The 20,822-nt window shown below is 34.4% G+C and overlaps 1 protein-coding gene across 3 annotated transcripts in view; it reads left to right on the forward strand.

The window, feature by feature from the left end:
- Window positions 1-7,247, forward strand: part of LOC110440283 (coadhesin-like) — a 19,377-nt gene extending 12,130 nt beyond the window's left edge. Inside the window, exons 5-9 of one of the 3 annotated variants that reach the window (XM_021483297.1) lie at window positions 512-595; window positions 1,873-1,908; window positions 3,247-3,368; window positions 4,025-4,884; window positions 5,159-7,247. In XM_021483297.1, coding sequence (XP_021338972.1) covers window positions 512-595; window positions 1,873-1,908; window positions 3,247-3,368; window positions 4,025-4,884; window positions 5,159-5,349 — 1,293 coding nt within the window. In that variant the 3' untranslated portion in view covers window positions 5,350-7,247. The remainder of the gene's footprint in view (window positions 1-511; window positions 596-1,872; window positions 1,909-3,246; window positions 3,369-4,024; window positions 4,885-5,158) is intronic. The other 2 variants (XM_021483380.1, XM_021483461.1) reach the window with 2 other exon arrangements.
- The last annotated feature ends 13,575 nt before the right edge of the window (window positions 7,248-20,822 follow it).

Below are 20,822 nucleotides of genomic sequence, written 5' to 3' on the forward strand. Positions count from 1 at the left end.
ACAGTGATGTTGTAACATGATGGAAGTTCTGTACTGTAGTACTTTACTGATTGTTACAGTGATGTTGTAACATGATGGAAGTTCTGTACTGGAGTACTTTACTGATTGTCACAGTGATGTTGTAACATGATGGAAGTTCTGTCCTGTAGTACTTTACTGATTGTTACAGTGAAGTTGTAACATGATAGAAGTTCTGTACTGTAGTACTTTACTGATTGTTACAGTTTTGTACACGACAAAAAATATGAATTTGACTGAAAAACAGCACCTGAGTTTATTTTAACACAATAGTATACTTCTGTTTATCATGACAAATAGAAGAGCGAAATGATCTTTTGCAGAGATCAACTGATCGGTTCTATTTAAATCCCGTTCAAAGTACACCTGTAAGCAATGCAGCACTACGTACTTGTTTTTAATCCATTATCCCGATAACAAGATATAAGGAAATGCTTATAGTGATATAGGTTGAGGTCAGGGGTTACTGAGTCACCACTTTCATTCTTTTCAGAGACCTGATGCAAGTCAATTTGCCCCTAGTTCAAAGGATGGCAGTTCTAGCTACGAATCGGTCGGAGGAATGTCACTAGGCAGTGTAAGTATGACAAAATATGTGTAACATGACTTTAACATTAACTGGAGAATTGACTAAAAACATCCTTAAAGACATATCCTAGCTCTAAATAAATATCATTTTCAACTCTTAAGGAATACATACAAATGTACTTAATTGAACATAGTATTATTAATTAAATAATGCAAACTGTTTTGGTGTGTAATGGTTGAATTCACTGTAATGTAACACACCGATCTAAAATGACGTTTATATTTATTTTCATCTTTTGTTCAATGGCTGCTCTATTAAACCTGCTATTGTATTTATCGATTTTGAGTTCGAATCACTGTTTTATTAACACTTGGGTATGTTCGTGTTGGTATTATATCTATATCACATTAAATACTGTAAAAATTAAAATTCACACTAAAATTTCCATTTCTACCGTATTTATTCACTGTATCTACTTAAGTTGTCACATTTTGTAAAGTTTTGTGTCGTTTTCACTCCCGTTATATTGTGTATCATCCGCCTTATTGAAAAATGCACGCCGTTTAAATGGCTGAGTGTAAAGAAAGAAAGCGGATGTGAAAACAACTCTTCATCCAGTGGTCATATTACCAAAACGTCGTACGTATCGTATTTTGAATTCAAAGACGACGGGACTATGATAAATATAAAAAGTCGTACTGGTGATGTAGCCACAAGTAAAGATGGGTGTAGCCCTCGGGGAAAGGATTCCAGAATTTTCCCTTACATTTATCTATTTATTTCCAAAATATGGTTTTGAAATGAGAGTGACTATTAACAGGTAGCTCTATATCTTCATCAATATGAATCTACCCTTTAGATTTGAAATCAACATTGCAATCAAGAGTTTTTAAAATAAATACATGTTTTGATTAAATATATATTTTGTACAACTCGTGTTTCCGGCAAAATCCTTCGGATAACAGTTGCCCTCTAAATCCTACTACACTGTAACATGTAATCTTGCCTTTACAAAACTGTAAAATGGTACTTCACTATCGGCGCCATCATAGGACATGTTTCTGTAATCAGTATCAGGATATATCAATGCTTATATTTATTGGTTTAAGAAAAATGTGTGATAATTAGATATTACGAGGAAAATAAATGGGTTTTTATGCTTTACAATATAGATGTTTGTGATTATTTTCATATCTTCTACGTTTGCCTCACGTGACGCTACAAACAAAGTGTTTACATGTACATAATAATGCTATTTCAAATACATCATCAAAGCAATCTATGTGTTATTATTTCCATAAAATGATTTGTCATGGTATTTACAGGCGAATCCAATCTATACAGATGTGAACAAACCAAATGTGAGTACTCTTAGCTTTCCAATACCAGTATGCTATACTATATACTGTAAAATACATACGTAATAAAGGACATACATTCTACGTTATGTAAGCAATACACTACCCGGTGTAAGTAATATAAACCACTCAATGGAACTGTTTTTTTGAGGTACGGTAGTCTAGTGGTAGGACGCCGGGCTCGTGACCGAATGGTTGCGGGTTTGAGTTACGGCACGGCACTGTGTTGTATCTTTGAGCAAGATACTTTACTAGCATGTTCCAGTCTACTCAGCTGTAAATAAGTACGAGTAAGAGTTGAGAAAGATATTCGCTGGTTGCAAAGGTCCTACAACCACGAATAATAATTTGTACTGTAGGTTAGGTTATGCCTATTATTATTATCAAGTATTTGCATTTCTTATCAGTATCTGCAAATAATTAGTTTTGATTAGAAACCTAATAATATATACATTTCATCAACCTCTTAGATAAATGCAAAAACCGATTAACCTAGATAAATATACACGGTTTTACTGTAGACAGTGTGATAGTAGAAATTACTTGTCTATTACAGCAGGGTGTCACCTAGATAAATACACACATTTTTACTGTAGACAGTGTGATAGTAGAAATTACTTGTCTATTACAGCAGGGTGTCACTTAGATGTATACACACGGTTTTACTGTAGACAGTGTGATAGAAGAAATTACTTGTTTATTACAGCAGGGTGTCACTTAGATAGATACACACGGTTTTACTGTAGACAGTGTGATATAAGAAACTACTTGTCTATTACAGCAGGGTGTCACCTAGATAAATACACACGGTTTTACTGTAGACAGTGTGATAGTAGAAATTACTTGTCTATTACAGCAGGGTGTCACTTAGATGTATACACACGGTTTTACTGTAGACAGTGTGATAGTAGACATTACTTGTTTATTAAAGCAGGGTGTCACTTAGATAAATACATATTGTCGACAGTGTGATAGTAGAAAAAAATAAGTCTGTTACATCAACGTGACACTTAATATATACTCACGTTTTTTGTGTAGACAATGCGACTATAAAAAATACTTATCTTTTACAGAATGGGTCAAATAGATAAATACACATGATGTTACTCTTTAATTAATTTTTTTTTTATATACAATCTCTAACCGTAAGAAACAATGATGATATAATTAATTTATCTTTTACAGAAGGGTGTAACTTAGATATATACACATAGTTTAACCGTAAGAAACTGTGATAATAGAATTAACGTATCTTTCACAGCAGAGCGTCACTTAGATATACATGTATACCTATAATTTAACTGTCGAAAGTTGATAATAGAATAAACTTATCTTTTACAGCAGTGTGTCCGGTCAAATCGAATGATGATTGCTGTGGTTTCAGCACTTGCTTTAATCCTTCTCGCAGCTGCAGGCTCTACGCTGGGTGTCATGGTATTTACAGAGGTTAATCCAACTGACGGTAAATAGACCCTGATATACAGGTTTTAGTATTATGTTTTCACACAAAATATTTCTGAAGCATGCTGTATATTAAACACAACGGTCAGTCTCCGCAAGTAGTGTTGGAACCGGCTTCAACTAATATATTTATATGATTGTGTTACGTTAACTGTAAATATAGATTTATATTTGAGCTCTTAATGATAGGTAATCACATCGCGTTTACATACCACATGGCGAGATGTCATTTAAAACTGTAGGTGTAACCTTAGTGACGCCAAAATCTATCATTAGACAGGGATGTGGCTGATTTCTAGAAAACTGTCAATACATGACTGTATTTGCATCTTTAGAGTCACCTGTCTTTCTTTAAGATGATGACGACAATTTTTATTTATATGTGCGTATATTATGCATTAGAGCCAATGCATAGCATACGTTTTATATCCGTAACACCTAAATATTAAGCATGGTTATTCATCAATACAACACATTATAATACAAACATCGAAGCAGTTCAGTTTCAGTAAAATCGAAAAGAAAGACATTTAGACCTTCTTAGAATTGTAACAATACGCCATGCGTGGCAAACAATGTTAAAAAGGAAACACACATATGTTGTCTAAAATTAGAACCTGTCGCTATTATTTTATAGCAATAACATATATAACATATATGCACAAGAAGGTGATCCGCCAGTAGATGGAATCTGGAATGACTGGCAGACATGGGGTGACTGTTCTGCTTCATGCGGTAACGGTGTCATGACCCGCAACAGAACCTGTGAAAAACCTCCTCCTTCATTTGGTGGAAACAACTGCGAAGGCCCGCCTTCAGAAAACCAGAGTTGCAAGCTCACTAACTGCTCTGTGAACGGGAATTGGAGTGTATGGTTGACATGGGGTTCCTGTTCCGCATCTTGTGACAATGGTACTAAGACCCGCAACAGAACATGTGATAATCCTGTTCCAGCGTATGATGGTGAGGATTGTAACGGTATTGATATGGAGAGTGAAGTGTGTATAAAAAAACACTGTCCAACTAATGGTAACTGGAGTTCCTGGCAGCCATGGAATGACTGTTCTATAACTTGCGGTGGTGGTTTAAAGAATCGAACAAGGATTTGTGATAATCCTGCTCCTGAACACAACGGTCTGGACTGTGATGGACATGGCTTTGAATCGTCTTCCTGTGGTGAAGTGACCTGTCCCCCACCTGGTGTCTGGGGTACCTGGACAGAGTGGACTGACTGTTCCGTGTCATGTGGCGAGGGTGTGGCAAGCAGAACAAGAATATGTGACAACTCTGCTGGCGGTGAATGTATTGGGACTAGTTCAGAAACAAAGGTGTGCCAACACAGGTTCAAATGTTACGACAGTTGGGGAGACTGGAGTGCGTGCAGCGTTACGTGTGGTAGAGGGATACGGACTAGGAACAGGACATGTGACGGCAAATTTACCGGACAGGAATGTGGAGTGAATCATCCGACGTTCACAGACACGCAGACTTGTGTAAACTCAAAGACCTGCCCAGAACGTAAGTACAATTGTTGTTGTACATATATATTGATTCAAACAAATAGGTGTATGTGTACAAACAGATCATTTCTTCTATGTTCAAGAGCAATAAGAGAAAGCGTTTTTGATTCGGTTACTTTTCAAATAATATGAGCATACTACATTTGTATATGAACAATCGATTGACTGAATAAAAAAGAAATTGTATCCATGACTGATTTGGAATTTCAAGTTTCCTGGTTTCATTTATCCTTTTAGATAATCAATCAATCTCAATTTGTTTTTAATTCCAGCTTTTTGCGCAAATAGAAATGCGAGTTGTTCCTACAATCATCCAAACAGGTGTGACCTATACATCACGTGCGATGAAAACAAGGTCATGCACGAGCGTATGTGCAACGTGTTGCTGAGGTACAAGGTCAGGGTCGACGATGAATGTGAAGGAGACTGTGACTGGGAGTTCAATGTTCCATGTTCTTTGTGAATTACTTCTCAGCGTGAATATTCGTGAATATGTTACAGTGAACGGAGTGGTAATATTGTTGAAATGACTATTCATTGTGATATTATATTGTTTTCCCTGTAAATTGTGTTTCTGGCTATATTATCTATAACATGACGCATTTGCAATACATATAAGGAGGACAATATTGAAGAGCAATAATACGAAACGTGTTTTTGGTGTATGAAAACAATGATGATTATTTTAATAGTATAAACATATACTGAGGACTATGTTGAAGGACTACTTTCTCAAATATTTTGTGAAAAATATACAAAAGGAGTATTGTTTCAAATTGTTCTATTGGTTTCAATTTTAAGTGTGACAGAGCTCATTTTTCACCAGTGATTAATAAAAGATTATTAAAGTGGCATAAAACATTCAACATTATAGTAGATGCTCAATTTGGTTTAAAACCTGTTTTTTCGACGATAGATGCTATTTGTTTGTGCTCCAGACAATAATTAATAAAACGCTGAAACAGAAGAAAGATTATATTGCTGCTTCATTGATTACAAAAAACCCTTTTGATTTGATTGAAAGAAGTTGTTTATGGTCAAACTGTTTAAACAGGGAATGGATGGGAAAATGTTGAAAATTATACAATCTTTGTATGAAAATGTTAAATCTTGTATCAAATATGATGGAATTTTGTCAGAATACTACCAAAACAAGATTGGATTATATCAAGGAGAAATTTGTCACCGATATTGTATAGTCTATTTGAAAATGACTGTGAAATGTGTTTTATTAGAGATTATTGTCGATCACTAGAAATAGGTTTGATCAACATGTATTTAATAATGTATGCAGATGAAACGGTTTTGATTGCGGAGTTATCGCAGTCTCTTCAAAGTATGTTAGATGTTTTTTGTTATTATACAAAAATGATATGTTTCGCTAACTAAAGTAGAAAAACGTATTTTGCAATGAAAAGTAAAATTAAAAGTCAATGTTTTAATACAAAGACACCATGCTCTGTATTTGATACATATAAAACCAGTGTTTGAGAATATGCAAGTGACATATGGGGTCATCATAAAGCTCCAGAAGTCGAAAAAGTACACACAAATTTTTGTAAGAAACTACTTTGAGTCAAGAAATGTACAGGAAATGATTTTGTGTATTTTGAATAAAGACGGTTCCCTTTATATATGAAAGAAAAATGAATATTTTGAAGTATTGGTTGAAGTTGAAAATTACAAAAGAATGTGTCTTAAATGCCTGCTTAGAACAAAGAATTCAGTCGAATGATGAGTTGATAATTAATATCTAAACTAAATTAGAAAAATAAGGTTTAGCGTATTTATGGTATGGTAGTGAGGTGGGAAATTGTAATAGAGTATAGATATAATGCCTTTTATGCATGAATTGTTATTCAAAATTAGTATCACGTGGTTACTTATATCAATATTTAGTTTATTTTGTTTTGTTTACAGTATTATTTATGTAAACCTATTGATTCAGAGTACAGAAAAAGTTAATCAAGTATTAGACTATCATCGCAAGATCTTAACATAGAAGACTGCATTTAAGACGAAACTGAAGATGAATTTTCATTTTTTACTTAACTGTCCATTTTATACATATTTACGTCAAAAATATGTTAAGAAATATTATCATCAAATACCTTATGTATTCAAGTTAGTTCAGCTATTGAGTGTATACAATGTTTAAGAACTAATAAACGGGAAAATTTGTACATTTGGCATCCAATAAAAGACAAAAAATAATTGAAGGGTTAATTATGATATTGTTTAATTTTAGCATGTAAACACTTCGTTATGATTCACTTTTTGTTTCTATATGTTGTACATATTTATGTTGTATTTGCAACTTATGGGGCACAGGGCCTTAGAAATAAAGAACATTGAACATTGTTCAACTGTTGATATTCGTTTAAATATTGATTTTGTAAAATAAGAATATAACATAATATCCCTTATGTAAATAATAGTTGGTTTTTAAAAAACAACACTGTAAAATTGATATGGTAAACTTATGTATTTTATCACATTGATTAACTATGTTTAATATTTTACTGTATGTGTATGTCGAAAAAGACAGTAATGGACAACCACTTATTCATATTCTTTAAACAATGCACACAAGTATATTCAAGTAAGACCAATGCTTTAAATTGTTAATGTATTTTTTTTAACTTTAAGACCTGTCTGGCCTCATCATTTACTTACTAGTTATTTATGTACTGCTTTTGTTAAATATAAATATAACCAGTTGTTTGATAGGTCAATATTGGCCGGTTATATAAAAAATAAATGCATATTGTACATGTACATTGTGTTTCAAAAATTGACACCTTAACAAACATGGTGGTACTTGTATTTTGTAATGTATGAGGAAAATAGGAAATATATTGATCGTGTGTTAGACAGTCAGGTAATGCTGATTGTGTCTGATGATAATGGAGACTACATTGCTGACGAGTCTGAGGGCAATTGAGACGTATTTAGGATAATGGGACCATGTTGTTTGCGTATGTAGATAATGGGGACTATGTTGTTTGCGTATGTAGATAATGGGGACTGTGTTGTTTGCGTATGTAGATAATGGGGACCATGTTGTTTGCGTATGTAGATAATGGAGACTATGTTGTTTGCAAATGTAGATAATGGAGACTATGTTGTTTGCGTATGTAGATAATGGGGACTATGTTGTTTGCGTATGTAGATAATGGGGACCATGTTGTTTGCGTATGTAGAAAATGGGGACTATGTTGTTTGCGTGTTTAGATAATGGGGACTATGTTGTTTGCGTATTTAGATAATGGGGACTATGTTGGTGGTGTACTTTGATAATTGGGACTATGTTGTTTGTGTACTTTGGTAATTGGGGCTATTTTGGTGTTGTTTTTACATGAAGTCATCAATATTATGGAACCATTTGCAAACAATTAGTCTTTCCATTACATGATAATCTTATACTGTATGTAACCCACTTTGGTTTCACACATTTTTGACACCAATGACAACATATCAAATTTGGATGTACATAGTAAACGTTTCAAGTTTTTTGTTGTCTTTTACACTTTATAATCTTCTTCTTATCAAAAATACATTTCATATTCTCAATGTTTTTTTTAGTTGTTTTTTTTATAAAATTCACAAAATGTTTAACGACAGAAAACAAGCCGCAATTATTTAAATCGTACGTAATAACAAGTGGTATGATATCAGCATCTTTGGTGTTATTTATATATATATATATTGTCTTTGTTGTAACATATGACTACTGCCTAAGAACAATGGAGACTATGTTGGTGGTGCATTAGGACAGCGGGGACGATGTTGGTGGTGCATTAGGACAGCGGGGACGATGTTGTTCCTTTGTTACAGCTGTTTCGTCCTTTATAGGACAAATCTTTGATTCTGCATTTCGATCATACCGACATGAATAATGAAAAATTCGATCTACATATATTTGATATTTATCTATATTTTTCATTTTTTTATATGTATAAAATAGTTAACAATAGTTAATATTGTTTTACTAATCTACAGTTATTTGTATTAAGCAGTTAATAGTAGTACTGTGTTGTTTACTACTGTCCTTGACCAATTTAACATATAACATCAAAAATAACTCCATGTTCAGAGCCTAATGGAATGCAATTCTTCTGGTTATGGCAAAAATGGTGAATCGCAACGAAAATATAAATAAACAATTATGGAAATATATAAATCTGAACAACTATGTCAATTTTGTCTTCTGCTTGATAAGGGTTGACTGCATTAATTTCCACAGATCCTCGTCGTGGTATTAAGTTTTGGAATAAAAACACAGTATAAACAGGAGCCATATACATGATAGGAGATACCCTTTTCACCCTTTGGTTAACTCCATTAATGTGACTCGACAATGCCGTGAGCGAAACCGTGTCTATTTTCCACTGTACTTGTTATATGGCATTGTTCGACAGTGTAACACTAGAGTTTGTAACCGATAACACAAATGTAACGAGGCTTCAGTAGTTTAAATTTACATTCTGTATGCATGTACTCATTGAGCAAAATGACAGGTAACCTCACCACCGCGTATTGGTACCATACAATGACGTAGCACAGGGCGTACTTGGTTCACGTCCACCGTGAAACAGCCCTTGATGTATTTTTGTTACGCTAATTTGAATACACATTTAATATGATTGTCTTGATTTTAAAGTAAAAATAATGTGTGTAAAGTATATGATAATAATAAACGACTTGTATACATTCTATAAATAAAAGTTTGAAAATCGAACTTTAATTTGTTTGTCTTGTTGTCATGCTGTTGCTACATGTAAACCCCCTAGCGAAAGTTTTACATTTTTACATTTTCCCCGCAAAAACACACTATTCTCTCTACTGCGCTGCCCCTATGTGTAAATTGATAAAAAAAAACCTGTATACTTTTTTTTAGTTTTTGCTTGCATCAGAAAATTCAAAGCACTTAAAAATATAAATGTGAGGAAGGAAATATATGTTTTTGAAATTCCTGAGAAAATAACAACATTGGCTTTCTGGATATAAATACCATGATTTGCTAACGCGATTCATGGAATAATCTCCAGAAAGCCAATGTTGTTATGACCTCATGGTTTTTAAAAAGCTCGATTTCATTCCTTGAGTGTAAATGCAACCACTATTTAAACCGTTGATTGACTACAACCTTTAAATGGTTGAGGATGTCGATACGCTATCGATCTCACCATTATAACCGACAACTAGCTAATCATATATATGCAACCATCCTCCACAGCTTTAAGTCCGGCTTCGGGACGGCCCACCCACAAGCACCGAACCTGCATGAAGTACCATATTATCCAGTATGAAATGTAAACCATTATATTTAATAAAATATATGTTTTTGTTTTATAATTTCAAAGAAACATTAACACGTTAAATAACTAGTTAATTACACTTACAGTTACATTGTAAAACAAACCCGTAAATCAAATATCTAATACTTTTTTATCATGTAAGATTTTAATATATTCCTATCGATCACTGCTGTTAATTAAATATATATATATATTTAATAATTAAAAAGACAAAAAACTTTTCTATCATAAACTGGGTTTTACCATTTTTAACAATCAACATATACATATATATACCCAATAACGGTACTAAGGATTAATTCACTTATAGCCTCTTTTAGAATAATATGGACATTTTTGAAAAGCTTCTAAAAGGATACATAATACACACTTTATCCATTTAACAACAATTATGAAACAAGTTTTTACAACTTACACCAATAACTCTTGATGGCCCGGATCTTAACGCGCGGGGAGTCTTACTGTGGGAGGAAACCGGAGCACCAGGAGAAAAACCACGTGGTCGGGCAGGTGACCCAATGCCTTTTCACGTCCTATCGGGGAATCGAACCCCGGTCGCCTTGGTGAAAGGCAAGTGCGCTATCCACTGAGCCACCCGACCACCCTACTAAAAGGATGTTGTTACCTTGACGGCATTAACTGTCTGAATTTGCCCTCTGCCCTGGAATTTCTCTAGCAGGCCCTCATATCTTCATGACGTATCCATTAGTCTTTCATGATTTCAATACAGCTGTTATATTCATATTAAAACTTATTAGGAACATTTACGTTATCATTTGTCGTATTTCTGTCTAAGGATAATTTTATGGCATCAAAAAGTGTAACAACAGAACGAAACTGGATCGTCAACCGCACACAGAAAATTGTATTGCTCACAAAAATATATTACACTAACAGAGACAACGTTATTCCTGCACTTTTTAGATATCTATATTACACAAATGATCAGATCATAATTTCTTATCGTATATAAAATAATCACTTGATTCCTCCGTACATAGGTTGTTGGTTGTACATGCGTTTCTCTTTCTCGTGATTCCCAATTATCCTGAATGGTTTTGTGACATTATAGAAGTGTTTCTTTCTAAAGCAATAATATATATTCGCACTTCCCACTTATTTTTATTTTATTACTTAAAAAACCTTATCACATCCGTGTGTTTATATTGAGCGTAGGTTGGTCATGATGTTAACCATGAAGATTAGGGAGTTTATTTCATGATATGAGACGTCATGTCAGAATGTGACAAAACATCGGATACCGAGTTACTTGTTTATGATATTTATCGACCAAATACAGTTATGTTTAATTGGAGTCACGAGACCGCTAGTGCCCGTTTTATAATGTTTCATCTAGTAAGTAATTAATTGTCAAAACATTGCGTGAGTAACTACTGTTATTTACCCAAAAAGTATTGTCGCTGTCATAGACGTCTCGTACAGTCTATCTACAAAAGTAATTTTATAATGATCTGGTATGTAAATCCTAATCATTAATCAACTTGGCCTGTAATAATGTGTAATTCCCTTCAAGGTTGTTTTGTACGAAATAGAGAATACCAATTTCAAATATTGGAATAGGGTAATATAGATTAGGTTTAAATATTTAAATTCTAATAGAAGCTGGTCCGATTAAGGCATACTGTGTCTAGCTTTATCACAACCTCCCAACACAGCTTTGACACTAATCAATCTTCCATTAGGCATATCAAACTTGCATACAGATACTTAACAAGACCTTAGATAGTAAAAAGGGTAAGATACGTACAGAGTCGAAAGAATTTCAACACACTCGACCATCGGATTGGTAATTTAAAGAGGGTTGACAACCAGACAGAAAGAAGGGGTCCACCTGCAAAACAACGTATTCTACTCATTCTTGTACATGTCTGTCATGCATTCATTAAAGTTGCAGACATTGTTAGGACATGTTTAGTAAACATTTATTAGTTTCTGGTTTGAGATTAATTCGTCAAGGGTAATCCCGCTAGGCTTTGACGGGTAATACGTAACAGCACTCAAAAGTGTATATAACGAACCATGTCACTACTCAAAAGTGTGTATAACGAGCCATGTCACAACTCAAAAGTGTATGTAACGAACCATGTCACCACTCGAAAGTGTATATAACCAACCATGTCACTACTCAAAAGTGTGTATAACGAAACATGTCACTACTCAATAGTGAGTATAACGAACCATGTCACTACTCAAAAGAGTGTACAACGAACCATGTCACTACTCAAAAGTGAGTATAACGAACCATGTCACTTCTCACAGGTGTGTATAACGAGCCATGTCACTACTCAAAAGTGTGTATAACGAGCCATGTCACTACTCAAAAGTGTATGTAACGAACCATGTCATTACTCAAAAGTGTGTATAACGAACCATGTCACTACTCAATAGTGAGTATAACGAACCATGTCACTACTCAAAAGTGTGTACAACGAACCATGTCACTACTCAAAAGTGAGTATAACGAACCATGTCACTTCTCACAAGTGTATATAACGAACCATGTCACCACTCAAAAGTGTGTGTAACGCTCCATTTCACTACTCAATAGTGAGTATAACGAACCATGTCACTTCTTAAAAGTGTGTATAACGAACCATGTCACTACTCAATAGTGAGTATAACGAACCATGTCACTACTCAAAAGTGTGTATAAGGAACCATGTCACTACTCAAAAGTGTATATAACGAACCATGTCACTACTTAAAAGAATGTATAACGAACCATGTCACTACTCACAGGTGTGTATAACGAGCCATGTCACTACTCAAAAGTGTGTATAACGAACCATGTCACTACTCAAAAATGTATATAACGAAATATGTCAACACTCAAAAGTGTGTATAAAGAACAATGTCACTACTCAAAAGTGTTTATAACGAACCATGTCACTACTCAAGAGTGTGTATAACGAACCATGTCACTACTCAAAAGTGTATATTACGAACCAGGTCACTACTCACAAGTGTATGTAACGAACCATGTCACTACTCAAAAGTGTATATTACGAACCATATCACTACTCACAAGTGTATATAACGACCCCTGTCACTACTCACAAGTTTGTATAACGAGCCATGTCACTACTCAAAAGTGTATGTAACGAACCATGTCACCACTCAAAAGAGTATATAACCAACAATGTCACCACTCAAAAGTTTGTATAAAGAACAATGTCACTCCTCAAAAGTGTGTATAACGAGCCATGTCACTACTCAAAAGTGTGTATAACGCCCCATGTCATTACTCAAAAGTGTGTATAACGAGCCATGTCACTACTCACAAGTGTGTATAACGAACCATGTCACTACTCACAAGTGGGTATAACGAACCATGTCACTACTCACAAGTGAGTATAACGAACCATGTCACTACTCAAAAGTGTATAGAACCCTGTCACTACTCACAAGTGTGTATAACGAGCCATGTCACTACTCAAAAGTTTATGTAACGAACCATGTCATTACTCAAAAGTGTGTATAACGAGCCATGTCACTACTCACAAGTGTGTATAACGAACCATGTCACTTCTCACAAGTGAGTATAACGAACCATGTCACTACTCAAAAGTGTATATAACGACCCCTGTCACTACTCACAAGTGTGTATAACGAACCATGTCACTACTCAAAAAAGTGTATATACCGAACCATGTCACTACTCAAAAGTGTGTATAACGAACCATGTCACTACTCAAAAGTGTGAATAACGAACCATGTCACTACTCAAAAATGTATATAACGAAATATGTCAACACTCAAAAGTGTGTATAAAGAACAATGTCACTACTCAAAAGTGTGTATAACGAGCCATGTCACTACTCACAAGTGTGTATAACGAACCATGTCACTACTCAAAAATGTATATAACGAAACATGTCACTCTACTCAAAAGTGTGTATAACGAACCATGTCACTACTCAAAAAAGTGTATATACCGAACCATGTCACTACTCAAAAGTGTGTATAACGAACCATGTCAACACTCAAAAGTGTGTATAAAGAACAATGTCACTACTCAAAAGTGTTTATAGTGTGTATAACGAGCCATGTCACTACTCAAAAGTGTATGTAACGAACCATGTCACCACTCAAAAGAGTATATAACCAACAATGTCACCACTCAAAAGTTTGTATAAAGAACAATGTCACTACTCAAAAGTGTTTATAGTGTGTATAACGAGCCATGTCACTACTCAAAAGTTTATGTAACGAACCATGTCATTACTCAAAAGTGTGTATAACGAGCCATGTCACTACTCAAAAGTGTGTATAACGAACCATGTCAACACTCAAAAGTGTGTATAAAGAACAATGTCACTACTCAAAAGTGTGTATAACGAGCCATGTCACTACTCACAAGTGTGTATAACGAACCATGTCACTACTCACAAGGGAGTATAACGAACCATGTCACTACTCAAAAGTGTATATTACGAACCATGTCACTACTCACAAGTGTATATAACGAACCATGTCACTACTCAAAAGTGTATATAACGAACCCTGTCACTACTCACAAGTGTGTATAACGAACCATGTCACTACTCACAAGTGAGTATAACGAACCATGTCACTACTCAAAAGTGTATATAACGAACCATGTCACTACTCAAAAGTGTATGTAACGCACCATGTCACTACTCAAAAGAGATAAATTGTGGTAACTAAGGTTACAGTAAATCAGGAGGACGAATACATCTTCCAACTGAGTATATACACTTGAATCTGTAAAGTTAAATATAAGATACATGGTAAAAGCCACAGTATGCCGAAGGTGAGTACATAGACTTTTTAGCTGTTTCGTCATCCTAGGACTTGTCGGTGATGCAGGGGCCGAGGAACCTGATCACTATTTGCGGATCAAGATACATGTGAATATAGTAGTAAATGGGATGGATACGATTGCCGAAAACGGTCGTCGTATCTTACGTGTAATATGTGTAAGACTTGTACATGTACACATTTTATACCTTATACCAATTAACATTCCTCTAGTGGTAAGACCAGACGCCTTCTAGTGTATCCGTAGTTTTTGTTAAGAATATAAACCGGTCTATTTAGAGGACAAGTCCAGAATGTATGGCCGTTTGATTATTTTTGGCAAAAAAAAAAAACGTTGTAATATTACGCCAACTGATGATGTATGAATTTTACATCCTGTGCTGACTTGAGGGTTATATTCTGTGCTGACTGGAGGTTTATATCCTGTGCTGACTTTTTACAGAAGGTATATATCCTGTGTTGACTTTATATATAGGAGGTATATATCCTGTGTTGACTTTATATAGGAGGGATATATCATGTGCTGATTGTATATAGGAGGTTTATATCCTGTGTTGACTTTATATAAGAGGTATATATCCTGTGCTGATTGTATATAGGATGTATATATCCTGTGTTGACTTTATATAAGAGGTATATATCCTGTGCTGATTGTATATAGGAGGGGTATATCCTGTGTTGATTATATATAGGAGGTATATATCCTGTGTTGACTTTATATAGGAGGTATATATCCTATGCTGATTGTATATAGGAGGTATATATCCTGTGTTGACTTTATATAGGAGGTATATATCATGTGCTGATTGTATATAGGAGGTTTATGTCCTGTGTTGACCTTATATAGGAGGTATATGTCATGTGATGACTTTTTATCGGAGGTAAATGTTCAATGTTGACATTATACAGAAGGGAACTATTCTGTGTTTACTTTATATACGAGTTATATATCTTGTGTTTGCGTTGATTTTGCCATTGATGACATCAATCTGTCAACAGTCAATATCATTTGGTATACTATATAGAAATATTGGTGAATGAAGGTAATAACACTGACTGTTTTGACATATATGTATTAAGCTGCCTTCCCAATTCAGCATGCAAAAGAAAGTCGACGAACTACTGGATAAATCACGATAAAATCCTGGCTGGTTAGTTTCACATTTGTGGTTCCCTCCAATAAAGTCAACACAGTATATATATTTTCTGTATAAAGTTCATTAACCTACTGTAAAAATGTCAACACAAAACATTTACATTTACATAATACGCTGTTTGATTTACAATAAAAATGATTTTAGATAAAAAAAAACACACAAATATCCCCCATAGCCGCAAAGGTCTTTCCATCTATACAAGCTTTCAAAAATCCTACCGGCAGTATCTGCAATAAGATAACATCAACAGAGACGAGGGGACACCAACTGCGTCATCAGTATGACCCAATACTGACAAAACGGGAGAGGGGGCTAGATCTACACCATGCATGTAACCTATCTGATGCAGTGTGTTTACGCTCCCTATCGATCGGCGAAACGTCTCGGGTCGAGTGACATAGAAAATATACATTTTTGTCACATCGTTGTACAGGTGCAAATACAAATCGCTCACTCAGTCATAGGATAGATAAGGGACCAGTCGTCCGGAACGTTGCGACACGTAAAATACGTACATTGTTAGTGTAGAAAGTAAACCTTTGATATTTCATGCCGACAATATTTAAAGTCTCTCAGCAGTTCACGTAATATTGCAACTACTTTATGCAGTTTTAATCAGAATATACTCGACTTGTCAATTGAAATAGACCGGTATCTTTTATTCTAAACAAAAGCTACGGATAATGTTAATCGGTATAAGTTTTAGATGTGTATATGTAAAAGTTTCAAGAAATGTACATGCAAAAGTCCTAAACATATTAGATATAAGATGTGGCGGCCACTATCGGCCATAGTAGATGGATCCGTTACGGTGACATTGTAAATAAAGTGGATTACTGTTGAATACTACACTTGTGCATATGTGTTCATTTCATATGAATAGGGATTTATTGTGTTGTTGGAAACATTGAATAAGAAACATACTATATTTGTATTTTTTCCACCCGAGATCTACGTAATAAATGGTTTCATTTCTAAAGTATTTAATGGGGATATAAGTACTGCATTGTTAAGTATTGGATTATTTACTAACATATCACAAATGGGAACTAAGGTATCATGGAGGGAGAAACATGAACATAAAGTAAGAGTAAGTGATGTACGTAACTTTACCTTAGGTATCAGTAGATAACTTAATATAGTTTGATTGTAGATACATGTATCTGTGGTATTTTAAAGAGATTACTAGGGGTTTATGAAGGAAGATATAATGGTTTAATTAAGCGAGGTGATTGTTGTCATAAACACTATTATATGTTTAATACAATTATGTTACGGAATTCTAATACAAATATCAAGGTGGTAACTAAAAAAAGGCTACAGAATTTATGTTTGATAACTTTTATGATCGCTTGCAACGGTGAGTGTTTTCGACGATCCGACCAACAGTACGCATGGTACGTCCGTATAGCGGCTTGACCAAGTGTAGTCTAAGTTCGGTATTGTCACGTACGACAGCTCATCACCTTCTGGCGAGTCGACCTGCCCACCGAGCATGCAGAGAAGTCGCCTCGGCCACTCTACAAATGGATGTGCATAAGGGTGTTCTCGTTATAACACAGGAAAGTGTTGATTGAGGAAGACAATGGCGAACCAATTATAGTCTGTTTCATACTTACCCCACAGGTAACTTAATTGTGTGTCTTGTAGCTTTGTTGTATATGTTGGGTATAAATAGAAGGTTTTGATACTTTTTTGGGGTTCAAATATCTTTATATATAATCGATATATTTACAGATTTATTTTTATACTTATACATAATTATGTAGAGTTTACAGTCAAATATTTACATTACACTTTTAAACAGATAATATAGAATATAACAGCACTACATAAGAGTTCACAATCGAGTATTTCACTGCTTATACATAATGATTACATTTCAATTATATTACAATTTTTAAACATATTTATTAATATTACACTGTTTAGGCCACCAAATACAAGACAAGTTAACTTTAACATTACATTTCAAAATATGTTAAGAAGTTAAATCCATAAATATAAACTGTACATTACATTGACTAATCACACAATACAAATACATTAACAATACGTATTCACATATTAAGAATAGTAAAGTTTAGTAATAGCAATCTCAAATTTGCCCCCCTCAAATTTATATCATACATGTATCTCCAACAGCCAAGAGGCACACATTTTTGTTGTTATCTATCCCAAATGTAAGAGATGTCATGCTGCATTGGCGTACTCCATAGGATCCTTCGTCTGGTTCTCAAGGCGCTCCTTCAGCTGGGTCAGTCGGCTGCTGATGTTTCGGTCTCGTTTCTCGCGTGGTCAGTTGACTCCTCCTGCATCTCGTTGTATCCTGTTGATCTCGTTGGCTGCCTGAATCTCCTGGAACACTCTGGTGATGGCGAAGATGTTTGGGTGTGCATGGTGAACCTTCTTCTTCAACTTCCCGTGCCAGACCTCTAGGTGAATGCAGGTGCGGGTCCTTCAGTGTTGTAATGGTTCCAGATATGACGATCTCCCTCGATCCACAGGGTTTCGACGAAGTCTGTGAAAGGTGTTGTATTCACGGGTAGGTCAGCATCCTCAAGTTCACCTAAAGCGTTGAACAAATGCGGCCAAGCGCACAAGTCGATTGATGCTGTCGTTCTCTCTGTAAAGTTGTTGAAGTCCGGTCTGCTGGGCCTTTTTTATGATAGTTATAAGATACTTATAACATCAAGGAATTTTGATTAATTAACTGATTAATTAACTGTTAAACACCACACTCTTAGTCACACATTTACATTTTGTACAAGGTAATGTAGGCATCTTATTAAATGTTACAATAGTACAGATTATTTAATAACTATTTATATTAATATTTAAGTACTAGAAAATGAAATAACACATTTCATCTTATCATATAACCAGCACAAGGACTACACAATGGATATATTTAATACTGAATATATATATTTATATATATGATTACTATTTAAATAATTTAAATATTTACATTTGTTATTACAAATCTGAAAAAACTTGTATAATGTATTATTAAATTAAATATGATAAAACACCACCTTAGATAGAAGGGTTCACCACAGGTAAAAACACAGGTAAACACAGGTGAAAACACAGATAAATACTGCCCATACTACTTAGAAACAGACTATTATCCTTCTAACAACATTCTTCCCTCATGTTATTTTAAAAAGTGGGGGAAACGAGAACAAGCCGTTTATAACACTAACACAGACAATAATAAAAAAAAACACATGCAATAGGGGTGACTGTACGATGATCGCGGATACTTTGAATATATATATGTGTGTAAATTCTAATATCTGAAAGTATATAATTAGGACTGAATCCTCTTACTTATAATTTATTCTCTGAAACTTGAAATACATATAAAGTTTAATTAGTTTTCAACTTTCATTTTCTTTTTTACTATTACTTTTATCATTGGCAATTTTACTTATTAATAGGTGCGGTTATGTAATTGGTCGATATTTTATCTATTATAAACCATTTATTAGGTCATTAAATAGTGAACATGTTCTTATGATGTTACTATAGGTACCTGAAACCATTAAGTACACACGGTAGTTACAAGTCCAGTGAAGGAGATGTAAACTTACTGTTGTTTTTAAATCTGAGACATTAAACACATTATACAAAACCTAAGGCTACAATAGAAATAGAGTGATATGCACAGACAATGACACTGTCTAAAACCTGTACTACATGTAATTGTTATCTAAATTATGTGCATACGTTTTACTTAATGTTCCGTATCAACAAGCAATTGGAACACAAACTTGAACATTGTGTCTTTACAATTCTGAGACCTGACACTAACATAAACAAATACTACTTAGCTTTATAGCTACGTGGTTCATCTTCACCGCTCGGGTACATGATCGGTCAAAGCGATAAAAACAATATGTATGCCCTCAAACATTGAAATATAGCGATCGACAAATGATATATAAGCTGTATGATTTGTATACACGTGACAACAGCAACTTGGACTGTTGTGTTTAGGATGTGGATAAAGAATAACCATTGCTTCGCGCCAAATCCTTATTTGGCTTGTTATATATATATACATATATATTTCATTCCTGTGTGATTTATTCGAATATACATTATTAAAAGCACTGCATCAAACAGCTGTTGGGATAACAATGGTCAGTACATTAATCAATAGGCGAATGAAACACAAATTGTGTCATAATTATACTCCTGACTCTAATTGGTTTCACACAGATGTAATACAGCCGACATTCGAGAGTTTCCAACCTTTCCTTATCAAATAAGTAAACTTTTCGACTTGAATTATCGCTGTTAATTTATAACTTTTTTCATACCGGAGAGAGAACATGATAGCAAAGCAAGCCACGAGCCTTTTTGTCTATTAGATATGTGTTGTCAGATATGATAAAACTTCGAAAATTAAAAGAAATGTTTGAAAAGAAAAAAGAAATGTTAAACACTGTGATGTATAGACGATTCCTATTGCTTACTTATTCAAAGATAATCTTTATTTATTAAACAGCAATTTTAAAAAAAGGTTTCCACCTTACATGTTAGCGCACAGGGGTCTTATAGTGGGAGAAAACCGGTTTACACGGAGAAAATCCACGTGGTCGGGCAGGTGATTCAATACCTTTTCATTGCCTACTTATTTGGGG

This window comes from Mizuhopecten yessoensis, unplaced genomic scaffold (genome assembly GCF_002113885.1).
Source record: "Mizuhopecten yessoensis strain PY_sf001 unplaced genomic scaffold, ASM211388v2 scaffold213, whole genome shotgun sequence".
In the NCBI taxonomy this organism is placed as follows: Eukaryota; Metazoa; Mollusca; class Bivalvia; order Pectinida; family Pectinidae; genus Mizuhopecten; species Mizuhopecten yessoensis.